Source organism: Tachyglossus aculeatus, chromosome 4 (genome assembly GCF_015852505.1).
Source record: "Tachyglossus aculeatus isolate mTacAcu1 chromosome 4, mTacAcu1.pri, whole genome shotgun sequence".
Lineage (NCBI taxonomy): Eukaryota > Metazoa > Chordata > Mammalia > Monotremata > Tachyglossidae > Tachyglossus > Tachyglossus aculeatus.
The window spans coordinates 113,693,813-113,708,416 of NC_052069.1; the positions used below are offsets into that span (position 1 = coordinate 113,693,813).

Sequence of the window (14,604 nt, forward strand, 5' to 3'; positions counted from 1 at the left end):
ATTCTGTTCTGAAGGCTTGAGGGCACTGGGCCCCGGGACAAGCTAATAAATAAAACATGAACAGTGCAGTCACTGTCAGCAGAGTATGCGCTCTGAAGCTAGTTACTAGATTCATGAACATCTCCCCATTTTGGCGCCAAGTTTTGCTTGGGCTGGAAAACCAGGGCAAAGTGACTCAGTTATATTGAACTCTCCCAAGAGCTTAGTACAGTGCTCTGCATAGAGTAAGCACTCAATAAATGCCAATGATTGATAGCCCAGCTCTTGTCTCTGCTGGCCTGGCTTGGCCCTATATGGAAGTAATTAAATGCTGAGATAGACTGGAAGGGAATTTGAGCCAAATGGAAAGTCATCTAGAACCTAATTCCAGGGATAAGTGGGCTTCAGGTTGGCAGCCCTCCCTGGAAGTAAATCTCCGTGTCCTTCCCACCCGCCTTCTCCCAGAGACATTTGACTGGCTTTGATCAGGTTCAAATGGAAACCTGATGAATACAAATTAGCTCTTAGACATTTACAGCTTTAAAAACAAAGCCCCTCTCTCCAGTAAAAGGGAAGACAGAGCCCAAGTCGGTTAAATGAATTTCACGGGACTTCACGAGGCTTTAGATCCAAGATGAAGCAACAGTAACGCTCTCCTTGGGGAGTTCCGGCTAAATTTAGCCGTAACTAGTGTCTTCAGGGCTGCCATAAGGGATTACAAGACACACACCAAAACCACCACCAGAAGAATGGAAAGGGAGAAGGGAGGAAGCTTGCTGGACCGAAGTACACTTTGAAGGGAGAAGAAAGAGTCCCAGGGAAACCTGCCGAAGAGCGACAAAGACAGTTTGTGTTCGGCGTCCCCGAAACTGTTCAGTGGCAGCTTTACCTGGAGGCTGGTTGGCCATCTGTCGCCTCAGGGCTGCAGCGGCGGCTGCTTGTGGGGCAGAGATGGTGACCGAGGGACCAGGTGCCCCGTGTTTGACCGTTTTGGTGGCCAGCATCGTGCTGTCAGCCCCTTGTGGAATTTTGCTGGCAGATGCAGGCGCTGAGGAAATACAAATGGAAAAGGAATTCCGGTTAAAACGGGAATGCGGCCCTACAAGAGGGAACATCCAAGAGCTGGAATGGTAATTCCCCCTTGGTTTATGGCTAAACGGATTAGGAACTGGATGCAAATTCACACTTTTCTAGAACTTGGGCAGAGCTCCAAGGAAGCAGAGGTGACTCCCGTTACCCCAAATTACTTGAGCCTATGTGGTCAGCACTAGCAGTTACATACTGGTTTCTACCCACCCTCAGCATTTAAGAGTATCTGCATCGGTCTGTAGTCTATTCTGATTAGCCTAAGTGCCGTCTCCTTCATTAAAGTGAAAGATCCTTGTGGACAGGGAACATGGCTCATCCTTCTGTTGTAGTTTCCCAAGCACTAAGTATAGCCCACTACACCCAGCTGGCCTTCCACAAAAAATAATATCACTACTACTTCGACTATTACTGTACCTTTCCCAATGTAATAATAATTAACAATAATAATGGTATTTGTTAAGCACTTACTATGTGCAAAGCACCGTTCTAAGCGCTGGGGGGATACAAGGGGATCCGGTTGTACCACGTGGGGCTCACTATACCCATTTTCCAGATGAGGTAACTGAGGCCCTGAGAAGTGAAGTGACTTGCCCGAAGTCAACAGCTGACAAGTGGCGGAGCCGGCATTAGGACCCGTGACCTCTGACTCCCAAGCCTGGGCTCTTTCCACTGAGCCACGCTGCTTCATATGCAGTATACTTGGCCTCCCCTCAACCTCGTCCTAATAACTTGAGACTAATCTGAAGGTATGTTTTCACTAACCTGAGTCAAAATCCACAAAAGTCCCACATTCCTCCAACAAACTCTCCGCTAGGTTGGTCACAACATTTCACTTGTCCACGAGTGAGACCCCCAAATCCCCAAACCCACACCTCTCTGCTTGAAGCAGGGGGTGCCTCATGAGTGCCGCTGGAAGTCACTTGCGGTGAGAAAGTTCTGATGTTTGAAATCAGAGCCACTTCCTCGAAATGAGGGAGTGGGGTCCGCGAGGGAGCCTCACTCCTGAAAACCATCTGATTTGGATGTTCAAAGTCTTTGCTGCTTTCAAAGCACACTCACGCACACACCTCCCCCCTGAGCTAGACTGAGATGGGCCAGGATGAGGACAGAAGGGAACCCTAGATGCTAAGGTGCACTGACATACAGTCCTCCTCAGATAAAACCCTTCCCTGCTGGACGCTGATGTGATGTGTCAATCTGTGATGGTCCGAAGCACGGCCCTGGTTCACAAATTAGTCATGGCCTTTAGAGAAAAAGGCAAGTTCTGCCACGATTTACTCACTTAAAGCTCCCATCAGACTAAGAGAAGCGCTCAGTGGTGGGTGGGGTTTGGCAAAGGGGGGAGCCTGGGTCAACAGACTGGGTTGGATGGAGGAAGTGCGAACCACTGGAGCATGGCGGGAGATGGGCGCTGGAGGAACTTCCTCATCTTGGTCCAAGGACTGGGAATCCTCGTTTTCCAGGGACTGGGAAATGGAGGATGTGGAGCTTACTTCATCCAAATCTTCAAAATACCTCTGAGAAAGGAAGGCTGACCGGGAGAGACTGGCTGCCAAAAGAAAAAAAAAATTCCACCAATCACGGGGATGCACATCATCATCATCATCAATCGTATTTATTGAGCACTTACTGTGTGCAGAGCACTGTACTAAGCGCTTGGGAAGTACAAGTTGGCAACATATGGAGACAGTCCCTACCCAACAGTGGGCTCACAGTCTAAACGGGGGAGACACATGCACAACAAGACATAAAGTACGTCATGCTCATGGCCAAGAGGGAATTTTTTCTTCCTGGTAGTTGCTAAGTGCTTCTTATGTGCCAGGCACTGTACTACACCCTGGGGCAGACACAAGCTAATCAGATTGGACACAGTCCATGTTCCACATGACTTAATCCCCCTTTTCCAGATGGGTAACTGAGGCACAGAAGTGAAACGACTTCCCCACACAGCAGCGGGCAAGCAGCAGGGAAATGGCAGAGCCGGGATTAGAACTCAGGTCCTTCTGATTCCCAGGCCTGGGCTCTATCCACAAGGCCACATTCCTTCTCAGACATTCAGAAACGTCTGAATTGTCAAGGATTTTAATTCTTGGCAGCCGCTGTTGTCATTTGCCAACGAGGACAGTAAGGGTCTGACAGAGCTTGGAAAATCCTCGGATGTGGGAGTTAAGAGGATTCTGATGGCCAAGTAAAGGAAAAAGAATTGAAAGGAAATGGAATTGAAAGATGGCTACTCATTAGAGTTAAAGCAGACAAATGGGGGATTTCTGAGGAAGCGGCCTCAGGGAGAGCAATGATGCACCAGGAGGGTAACACATACATTGCTGTGGTGAGCTGAGGGCTCGTGCTCTCCTGCCCAGCCTGTCACTTTTTACGGTTACTTCCAAGGAGAGCACCCTGCAATGGTGGAAGTCGGAATGTCCCGTCCCCGACCTGTTACAGAAGTCCCAAAACCAAGAGATAAACCCGCCTACGTGGTGCTCCTCAAATCATAGGATTAAATCAAATCCGTGTGCAATGCAGCCTACTCCCCCTGGAGTTCTTCCCGTGAGCAGCACAAGTACCCACGATCCACATAATGAAATTTTCACGGAAGAGATTAGACACGCTTGACGCTAACAACAAACTTTAGAATGAAGGACCTTCTCAGCGATGAGAGAAACAGGGTATCTTTAGATTGGGATCCATGCTCTCAACCCTGCTTATGTTTTCTTTGATACTGAAATCAGTTTGGTTTTCTTTTTTTTTAACTTTGGTCCAAAAGTATTCCATAGACTCGACTCGAGAAAGAACAGTTCCTGAGAAAGTTTCATTTTCTCAGTATTTTGTTTGCTTTCTTCCTCAAATTGGACTTTGGTTGGGTGTAAGCTCATCCTCTAGACTGTAAGCTCATTATGGGCAGGGAACATGTCTACCAACACTGTTGTTCTGTACTCTCCCAAGCACTTAGTACAGTGCTCTACCCACTCAATAAATTGGTTGAAAACCTAAATTCTGAACAGTAAGCACAATCCAAAAGAAATGGAAAAAAAACCCACAAAACATTACAAGGCACATAACCTCTAAGGACAAACTTATACGTCCATAACTCTAACCCTTATCAATACAAAAAAACCCCAATAAGCTATAACATTTACTTAAAATTGTGGTCCATTTCTTGCCCTGTAGTTCAGCTGCATAACCCATAGCAAATGTATTCCAGTGTGCCAAAAGGGGATAGGAACCAAGAATTGTTTTGATCCTTCCCTTGTTGCGCTGCACTTGAGGTCATGAATTAGATGTTCTGATGGGTAACTGGATTTGCAAGCGAAAAAGGCAGGTCCCAATTTTAAGTTGAACCAAATAAGCCTCCGTTTCAGGTGCGCAGAGGGAGGTAAACTACTCCCACCAGCCCAAGTGTTCGGATTCCTGAAGGAAGAAAAGTGACGGAGTGCTGGTGGATATTTTCCTTCTGCCCAGAGTATTTTCCTCTCTTCCAACAGAGAACGGGAAAAGGATGTCCCAGAAAAACCCACCCTCATATTCCTGCTAGACGGTGGTTACCTGGAGCAGTGGATCTGACTGGCGGTGTCTTTCTCTTGGCCAAGAAATTTCTCAGCTGTGCCTGTTTCACGGACGACAGTTTCGCTGAAAGAGATCACGTGTCCCCATGAACACTCAAGAGCCACTGATAATGGTTTCCAGTGAAAGGCGACAGAGGCAGGGAGGGGGTTGCAAATTACCTGGGGCTTTGGGCAGGGACCTGGTGTGAGAGTCCAAGGTGGTTTTCAGCAAAATGTTGCGTAGGCTCTCGAGGTCACTGTCAAAGCTGAAACAAGGAAGAAGGCTGAATACACACCAACCTTGCAGGGAGGAGCAGAGAGGCACTTCGGCTTATAGAGAAGCTGAACGTGAAAAGTGAGAGAACGCAAGCTCTAGGTGGGAACATCAGAGGCGACCGGGTCACCCTTATAGCAGAATAAATCTTGGTGAACAGTACCCACCCACATCCTAGCCACTCGGCCTGGGGTTTGCTGCTTCAGCAGAGACCATTACTGTGTTCCCGATGCCTAACTCCTCTTCACTACCTGATTTGGGAGTAACCAGCGCCGAGACGGGATGTACTGCGACAGAAAAGGTCACTGACTACTGAGATGACCACCCGGGGTAAAAACACCACCTGGGTGGCGTGGGCTGGCTGACGGCGCTGCCTGCCGAAGCCTGAGAATTGATTCGCCACTATGAAGAAAAACACTTGATACACTTTTGAAGAAGGGTAGTCGCAACGCTCAGCACGACTGGCGAGCAAAGGATTTCTTCACGGGATAGGCAGCTTAAAAGGATGATGGGAATCACGCAACTCACAAGAAGCAGCGTGGCGTAGCAGATAGAGCACGGGACTGGGAGTCGGAAGGTCATGGGTTCTAATCCCGGCTCTGCCACCTGTCTGCTGTGTGACCTTGGGCAAGTCACTTCTCTGTACCTCATCTGTAAAATGGGGATTGACACTGTGAGCCCTTTGCGGGACAGGGGTTGTGTCCAACCCGGGTGGCTCGTATCCACCCCCGGGCTAAGGAACATAGTAAGCACTTTACAAATACCACAATTATTATTATCACCAATTCAAGAAGTACATTGCCCTGGGGCCCCTTTTCCTCCCATCAACACACCTCTGAGCGCTGCCGTGGGGAGGGGAGGTGTCACCCAGGATGCTCCACTGAGAAGTTTGGTTGTAAAGGCGGAGCTGCTGTAGACTGTCCACTAGATGATTCAGCCGCTTCCTCTGCTGGTTGATGATTTCCCGGTTGTTGGCCAGGGTATTGAACAGTGTCTCTCGCTCTGGAACGAGCAGGCGTCTGTGGAAGGTGGTGAGAAACTCATTTTAAAGGCGGCTCCAGAATCCCAGCTTCCTTCCAGGAACGGAGTTCAAGGAACGCAAGGCCTAGTGGAAAGAGCGCCAGCTTGGGACTCAAGAGGACCTGGGTTCTAATTCTGGCTCCAAAAGTTGTCCACTCTGTGACCTTTCATACGTCACAACTTCTCTGTGCTTCCATTTCCTCATCTGTAAAATGAGGATGAAACTCCTTTTCTCCCTCCCCCTTACACTGTGAGCCTCCTGGGGGACGGGCGACGTCGGACCTATTACCTTGTATCTAACCCAGCGCTTAGCACATAGTAAGTGCTTAACAAATACCACAATCATCATCACCATCGTTATTAGGAATAGCAGTAATAACAACAGTCACTTTGTTACATTATGTAAGAACCGGGGTTCAAAGCTTGTTTTACACTGTAGTTTCCTAGTCTGGAGTAAATTTTTGCTTGAGCAGGCCACAGTTAGTGGGGTCGGTACCTCCTAAGTTTGGGAGGGCCAATTCAGCACACAGATTTACTGATTACGGGACAAAGGAAGGAGAGTTTAGTACCACACGTCAACTAGAGAGCTTCCACGATTGAAGAATTCACACCCTAATCCAAGGAAATTTGAGAGACAACACCAAAGGATAACAAACTAGAGGGACAATGTGGTGGGGAAAAGGATGAATTCTCTTGTCCTCACTTTTGCTTCTTTTTCTGTTCCAGATATCGGTCCCACTCCAAATCTAGAACATCATTCACATCTTGGACTGCAAACTTCACGTACTGATGCAAGCGCCGAATTTCCTGCCAAGAAAAAGTATTAAAACGCCAAGCTACTTGTTTTCCCATAGCTCAAATCCATTTAAGAAGCCTGAGGGGAATAGAGAAAAGGCAAATTGAAAGAACTACCGCAAGCAACGTTCTTATATCTAAAGCAGAGCGGGCTCCCTGCTGTTTTGGAAAGAGGCATTACCGTCCTGGTTTTTGCCAGGAAAACAAAAATGTTTTTGAAACTTTCTAGCTAGAATCGGCAATAACATCAAGAGATAATTTCATTATGCAATTGGGAAAGGGAGAGCAAAGCGAGGGGAGAAAAGAAAGGAAATGGGCATCTATGTCTCCATGACTCTGGGAAACACATCCCTTTGCCTAGGCCTCATTTTTCAACCCCTGTGAAGCGATTCAGTGAGACCCAGAAATTTCCATTGCACTCTGCGGCTCGGACAGAACACCCAGCCTGTTTTACTCTCTGCCACCCATGAAATTAACTGCAGTATCCTAAGTCGTTTATAAATCACCATCGCCCAACACAGCATTTGCTCAAAATAATCCTACAGAGAGCCATTCAAGGATAAAAGCCATTCACTTGTACTTCCCAAGCGCTTAGTACAGTGCTCTGCACACAGTAGGCGCTCGATAAATGCGATTGAATGAATGAACGAATGAATGCAAGGGAAAAAAAAAGGAAAGGAAGACAGGGAAGGCGGAAACAGGTTAATGTTAGAAGAACCAGACAGGTAGATTTTTAGAACCTTTAGGCTGAGAAAAATTCATACCAGTGCCCTCCCCCAATTTTCGTTCATTATGCAGCATGGCATGGGATTGGGAATTGAGAGATCAGGTCTGCCACAGGTCTGTGTGACCTTGGGCTTTCACTTAACTGCAGTTTCCTCATCTGTAAAACGGGGGATAAGATAGACTGTGAGCCCTGCGTGGGACAGGGACTGTACCCAATTTCATAACTTTTCTTATTTTACCCCAGCACTAACCACATAGTGAGCACTTAATAAATGCTATAATAATTCTCATCATCAATCCTTCCTATGCCTAACAAGTGTCCCTAACCACCGGTGGTAATCAATCACCACGACTCATCGGTAGTCTGGCAAAGGGTAAAAATGAGTGAAGCTAACAAAGATGATGAAAATTCTTACCTGCATGCAGGTAGGTGATTCTTGCCTACATACCTGACTTTTGAGGCCTAGTCTAATTGTTTCAGGACTTGGGTCCCGATTTCGTTTGAATGGTTTGGCTTGAAGTTGGGAAGATTTGGTCTTAACTCTTGGGAGTCCCCACTTAGAGCTCAGGGCTTAAAGCCATCGGCAGGGGGATGCCATAAGTTTCCCAGGAGTGTAGGCTGCCTTTTGGAGGGGCTACAGGATCCCTTACCTGAAGCTGGGCCTCACTCTTGGGATCGAGAGGTCTCTTATAGAGTAAAAGCAGATAGCCAGAGTCGCAGTTCCTTTCATTCTGTTCTCTTGCCTCTTCTACCCCCGCAAACCCCTCCAGCAACGTGGTCTTCAGGGTGCTGATATCTCCATGAAGGGACTGCAAAGGAGTCAAGAGTAAATGCATGATGAGGGCAGCTGGCTCTGCAAGAGGAACAAGTCTCCACTTCGGGAACAAGTTCCCATCAACCAGGTCACTAGAACCCCATCTGCCGAAAAGGGCGTTCTTGAAAGAGGAAGGCACTCGGTGTCCTAAAATAATGGCCAGCCTGCAAAATCCAAAAGATTACAACGGGGCTTTGCTCGTTTTGGAAAATGAAGTTGAGTCCTTGGTCCCAAAGAATGAAGTAGACGGACCTAGCACGCTACTCCGAGAGAGGCCCCGGGTGGTCTTTACTCCGGGAGATGGTTTCAGCTGGGGGGGACAAGGTCAAAAGGTCCTCACCTCCGTGGTCTCTTTGATTTCCAAGAGGAAAGTGTGCAGGTCGTCCGATTCCGTCCGCAGCAGCTTCATCTCCTCAGGAGTTCCCACCTGGAAGCAGGCTTTGGAAGTTCGGGTTTTCAGCTCTTCCATCTCCTTCTGGAAGTGAGCAATCTGCAAGATCCCAAAGAGAAGACAGAGTTGAAGCCACAGGAGGTGTGAGCTTGAAAGGAGGTCACTGCCACTAGGGATACTCTTGATGTTTGAGCACAAGGGCAGGAGGAGATTAAAAGTCTACCCAAGCGCTATGCTTGTAGTTGCCAAATTTGCCTTGCTACAGTCAAAGACAATATTACCTCCTCTCTGATTCCAGCCATGACTGGATCTGACTCCTTCCACTGATGTACTTGCTTTTCCGTGGCAACGGGAGGTTGAGGTGATCTACCCTGCAATAGAAGGGGGCAATTTTAACAATCAATTTCATTGTAACACGCTGCAGTAGCAGCAGGAGGCAGCCTGATTTTGCATCAGAATATTTAATCAATCTTATTTATTAAGCCCATACTATGTGCGGAGCAGTCTTCTAAGTGTACGGGAGAATACCACAGAATTCGCTGACATGTTCCCTGCCCACAACGAGCTTACAGTCTAGGGGGGAGGCAGGCACTAATATGAATAATATAATCGAGTCATCTGGCAACTAGGTGGCTTGAAGCAGCGTGGCTCAGTGGAAAGATCCTGGACTTTGGAGTCAGAGGTCATGGGTTCAAATCCCGGCTCCGTCAATTGTCAGCTGTGTGACTTTGGGCAAGTCACTTAATTTCTCTGGGCCTCAGTTACCTCACCTGTAAAATGGGGATGAAGACTTGTACTTCCCAAGCGCTTAGTACACTGCTCTGCACACAGTAAGTGCTCAATAAATATGATTGAATTAATGAATGAATGAAGGTGAGCCCCCCGTGGGACAACCTGATCACCTTGTAACCTCCCCAGCGCTTAGAACAGTGCTTTGCACATACTAAGCACTTAATAAATGCCTTTATTATTATTGAAGATCCCTGGTTAACTATAATGGATAACATTAAGGCGGCCTCTGGACTACAAACTCAATGGGAAAAAGTTCTGAGAAAGACTTACAAAAGCTAGATGGGGACTCAAATACCAATTCCCCTGGTTATCCATGGAAAAGGCATGAGAATGCATGCAGAAGCTCACCGGTGGTGATTTTCCTTTGCTTTGGACAGTGTGAGCCCAAATGCCACAGCATGTTTTAAAAGAAGGGGGAAATGAGGGGACGCACAAGCACAGTTGGCCACAAGAAAGGAAGCAACCCTAGAGTCTTAGGGGTGTGGAACAGCCCACTCCAATCTGTTGCAGAAGCTTTAACACAGAGAAACAGCCTTTACAGGGAAAAGGTGAATTCTACTTTTGCTTGGAAGACTACAATCCAAAGGGAGTGAGAGATCCTTCCAAGGACTTGGGTCAACCCACAGTTTCTGACCATCCTGACCCAAGGGGCAGGGCACACTGGGCCCCTGAAACAAGCATTTTTTTTTATTTTTTATTTTATTTACCTGAGTGGAAGTTGGCTTTGTAGATGGAGGGGTAATTCTGGCAGCTTTCTGTACCATTGAGGTGACAGGACCGCTCTGAGCAGAGCGCACCCCTGGAACACAAAAGAGCACAATGGTAAATATGCATCCCCAGAGGAGGTCGGAAGTCGCTGGCCAGTGTCCTACATCTCCCCTCTCCCAACTATAACGGCATTTCTGAGCGCTCATCAATGCTGGAAAGTAAACTTAGGATACTAATTCCACAGTCCAATTTCCCAAAAACAAGGAAAGGAACTGCATGCTGCATAGCTGATTCTGACACTCAAAGACCTAACAGTTGATTAAGAAGCAGCTTTGTATTTTTCCACCAATGTTCAGGAAAATCAAACTCCTGAGACCAGCGCTAGAACTGGGATCAACTGTGCCAGCTGGCCACACTATCCGAGCTTACTCTAAGCTCGGCAAATCCCGACTTGGGTCCGGTTCCTTTGTGAGTTTTGGAAAGGTCAGTTCACTTGTTCACCTTTTCATCTGTAACCAAGGCCATTTCAGAGGTGACAAGTATTACTGCCATTCGCAGACCCATCCTCATTCATTGGGTTCTAACTAATTCTATCAGAGCCCAAAGAGGAGAAGGGCATCATCATCATCAATCGCATTTATTGAGCGCTTACTATGTGCAGGGCACTGTACTAAGCGCTCGGGAAGTACAAATTGGCAACATATAGAGACAGTCCCTACCCAACAGTGGGCTCACAGTCTAAAAGGGGGAGACAGAGAACAAAACCAAACATACTAACAAAATAAAATAAACAGAATAGATATGTACAAATAAAATAAATAAATACAGTAATAAATATGTACAAACATATATACATATATACAGGGCAGAACCCGATGCAATGGATGGGTACCGATCGATCAATCAATAATATTTACTGAGTGTTTACTGTGCGCACAGCACTATACTAACTGCTTGGAGAGCACAGTATAAGCGAGTTGGTCAATACAGTCCCTGTTCACAGTGAGCTTACAGTCTAGACAGGGAGACAGATATTAAGCAGCTTGGCTGAGGGGGTAGAACACAGGCCGGGGGTTAGAACGATTTGGGTTCTAATTCCGGCTCTGCCATTTGTCTGCTGTGTGACCTTCGCTAACGTCACTTCACTATTATTCTCTGGGCCTCAGTTACCTCCTCTGTAAAAATGGGGGTTAAGCCTGCGAGCTCCATGTGGGACAGGAGTACACTTAGTACACAGTAAGCGCCTAACAAATACCACCGTTATTACTATAAATACATGACGTTCTGTTAGTCTCCGAGGGAAGGAAACATCGGGCCACGGCACCGCACTACCTGGCGGTTCTCCAATCAAGAGAGGAAAAGGGCCCGAGCAATATATGCTTGGAGGGGACAGCAAATGAAAAGAGGTACTGGGAATTCTTCTTGACGAGGCTCCGCACTCAGAAGCGAACTAAGTCATTCTTCCTAAATCATACCTGCAGCTGTCAGAGGGGTGCCATGGCTGACTGGACCCCCCGGGGCCGACTTTGAGGCGGTGGAAAGCGTCAACACTGAGGGGCTGCTCTGGGCGTTGGCAACGGCAGTAGACGCCTCCACAGCGGCAAACCTGAAAGAGAGTCTGGCCTGTGACAAATATCAATTCCATCCCAAAACCCAAAACCATCCCACGGGGAAATTTATCATGTAAACACTTGGGAATATCTTGGGTGAGGTAGGTGCTGGAAAGGGTTAGGATATCCACTTATTCTTGACTCCTCTGATTTAGAAACAAATTCTTCCTTCTTGCTCCCCATGTGTAGCCAAAATATCAAGAGATTATTTGGTGGGAAGGTGTTGAGATGAATGTGCCCCAGGGTGACGTTACTAACGTCTTCTGTGCGTGGGGAAGCAGGACGCTCTAGTGAAAAGAACCTGAGTTCTGGGAGTCAGAGGACCTAGGTTCGAATCCTGGCCGTCAACTGCTTGCTGTGTGACCTTGGACAAGTCCTTTAACCTCTCTGTGCTTCAGTTCCCTTAAACGTAAAATGGAGATCAAATACTTGTTCTCCCTCCTACTTATACTGTGAACCCGATGTGGGACAGGGACTGTATCTGGCCTAATTAACTTGTCCCTGCCCCAGAGCTTAGAATGGTGTCTGACACATAGTAAGCGCTTAAACAAATACCATTAAAAAAAAAATCCAGAGTTAGGACGTAACAATTGCTCCTGAAAGCCCTGAAATGGAATTCCATATGGCCAGGCATTTACTGAGACAGCGACAGGATTTACCGAGAACCCACTGGATCGAGGATTGCAAAGGGCCCTGAAAGTGGCTACCGAGGGAGGAGACAGAGTCTTCAGCCTCAAGGGGTTCTACGTGGCCCTCTGCTATTCTGGGATAGGAGAACCTTCCGACCCCATAGGTCATCCTGGATTCTCCCCACCCATTGTCCAAACCCCACACCGGAATTAGCTCGTGTTCCAAACGATCAGTGAGCACACACTTGCACAAAACCAAACACGCTCCACGGGACACTCCACTCACTTGTCACTAAGGTTTACGCTGACGGCAGAAGCGGAAGGTGGGAAAGGCTGCTTCAGTCCCACGTTGGGGGTAGACACATTAGCCACCGGGGTGCTTTCCAGCGTGGGTTTAAAACTAGTAGCTCCAAAAGAGAAGGAGGAGGAGGAGGCAGTCGTTGCCATGGGAGCGGCTGAGGGGACCGGAGCCTTGGATGTAGGAGGGGCGAAAGAAAATCCGGCGGCTCCGGTTAAAACGGACCCCAGGGCTGTCTTGGTGCTGTCTGACGCGAAGGGGTACGGAGGGGGATCGCCAGACATCGAGCTGCCTGACTTCAAGGTCGAAGAGGCGAAGGTGAAGGTGGCAGCGGTTCCGGTGGCCGGAGGAAGACAGGAGGAAGAGGAGGGCGTGGAAGAAACAAGAGATAAGGGTGGGACGGGAACCGAAGCTAGAGCCGGTGAAGTTTCAGGCTTCAGAGAAGACTGAGAGGAGGTCGGCGTTGTGGTTGTACTTCCTGGAAGAAAATGGAGAACAGAAGACAGGTGGAACATTTTCCTGAAAGAAGCTGTAGTTTCAAGTCCAAACCCTACACAAAGGAAGGCAATACACTCAGTTCTTCTACAGAAGCAGCGTGGCTCAGTGGCAAGAGCCCAGGCTTTGGAGTCAGAGATCATGGGTTCAAATCCCAGCTCCGCCAACTGTCAGCTGTGCGACTTTGGGCAAGTCACTTCACTTCTCTGGGCCTCAGTTCCCTCATCTGTAAAATGGGGATGAAGATTGTGAGCCCCCCATGGGAAAACCCGATCACCTTGTAACCTCCCCAGTGCTTAGAACAGTGCTTTGCACATAGTAAGCGCTTAATAAATGCCATAATTTATTTTATTTTTTATTTTTACAGAGCTTTCTGAATTTAGTGTAAATCAAAACAAAACCAAATAAACCAAAAAAAACTCTCCTGGGGAACTGAAGAAGATCCTTCTGACAACCCAAGGTGGACAATATCTAGCAACAGAGGAATATGAAGCTAAAAATGTCAATAATGGTCATATCTTTGCATCCCCTACCGCCTCACCCATTGATTCCTGTTGAATTACAAGTTTCTACTGCATGCTTTTCCCATAAAACAAAGTTGTTTAGGAACAAAATTGTCTCCCCCTTCTATACTGTGAGCCCGTTGTTGGGTAGGGACCGTCTCTATATGTTGCCGACTTGTACTTCCCAAGCGCTTAGTACAGTGCTCTGCACACAGTAAGCGCTCAATAAATACAATTGAATGAATGAATGAATCTGGATTAGGTTCTTGCCATAACCAGGCACAAGAAGAATGCTCATATCTTGGGCTTTAAAATTTAAGGTGTAACTACAAGGGTGCATGATCACATCCTTGGCTGCTGGTTTGGAAGAATTGGTTGAGGTCAAAAATAAAATCAGGTCATTTTTCAATGTAGTTTTTGGAATGCAGTTAAAAATCTCTAAGGCTTACAGTCAGACTGTCCTTTGGGGAGAGGTAATAGGAGGTGACCTCACTCACTCCTACCACCGCCTTACCAGCACTGAGACATCGCAAAGTGTGGAGTTAGCTGGGACAATTTCTCAGGTCCCCCCCAAAATCTTTCGACTGAATCTGCAAGACGGCGGCACAGCGATAACACGGAAACTGCTTCCTTTAAAGGAGTTGAAAATGCTCCTAGAAAATCCTCTTGTGATTGCCTGTCTGCGAAGGAAACCTGAGGATGGACCCGTGCCATACCTGGTGATCTGGGCTGTCGCTCTCCTTCCACTGGCAGTGGTTCTGGGATCCTCATGAGGCAACGGACCCCAGGGTTTTGATTGATCATATAAAATGGGCATAATACACCATCTGTTGAAAGCAACATGAGAACTGGAGCGGGAGGAAGGGTCTTTTCATCACCTGTTGAAGAGCAAGAGTGATAAAGAAATACAAAAGAGTCAATTAAGAGCCCAGATTTGG

The 14,604-nt window shown here is 47.4% G+C and overlaps 1 protein-coding gene across 2 annotated transcripts in view; it reads right to left on the reverse strand.

Moving 5' to 3' along the window:
- Nucleotides 1-14,604, reverse strand: part of NUP214 (nucleoporin 214) — an 80,811-nt gene that overhangs the window by 46,366 nt on the left and 19,841 nt on the right. The window contains exons 11-23 of one of the 2 annotated variants that reach the window (XM_038744806.1): nt 14,383-14,544; nt 12,657-13,146; nt 11,607-11,737; nt 10,131-10,222; nt 8,913-9,002; nt 8,581-8,730; nt 8,077-8,235; nt 6,608-6,711; nt 5,718-5,903; nt 4,791-4,876; nt 4,612-4,695; nt 2,351-2,617; nt 869-1,027 (exon numbers count right to left, since the gene is read on the reverse strand). In XM_038744806.1, coding sequence (XP_038600734.1) covers nt 869-1,027; nt 2,351-2,617; nt 4,612-4,695; nt 4,791-4,876; nt 5,718-5,903; nt 6,608-6,711; nt 8,077-8,235; nt 8,581-8,730; nt 8,913-9,002; nt 10,131-10,222; nt 11,607-11,737; nt 12,657-13,146; nt 14,383-14,544 — 2,160 coding nt within the window. Of the gene's footprint in view, nt 1-868; nt 1,028-2,350; nt 2,618-4,611; nt 4,696-4,790; nt 4,877-5,717; nt 5,904-6,607; nt 6,712-8,076; nt 8,236-8,580; nt 8,731-8,912; nt 9,003-10,130; nt 10,223-11,606; nt 11,738-12,400; nt 12,468-12,656; nt 13,147-14,382; nt 14,545-14,604 lie in introns of those variants that run through there. The other variant, XM_038744808.1, reaches the window with a different exon arrangement.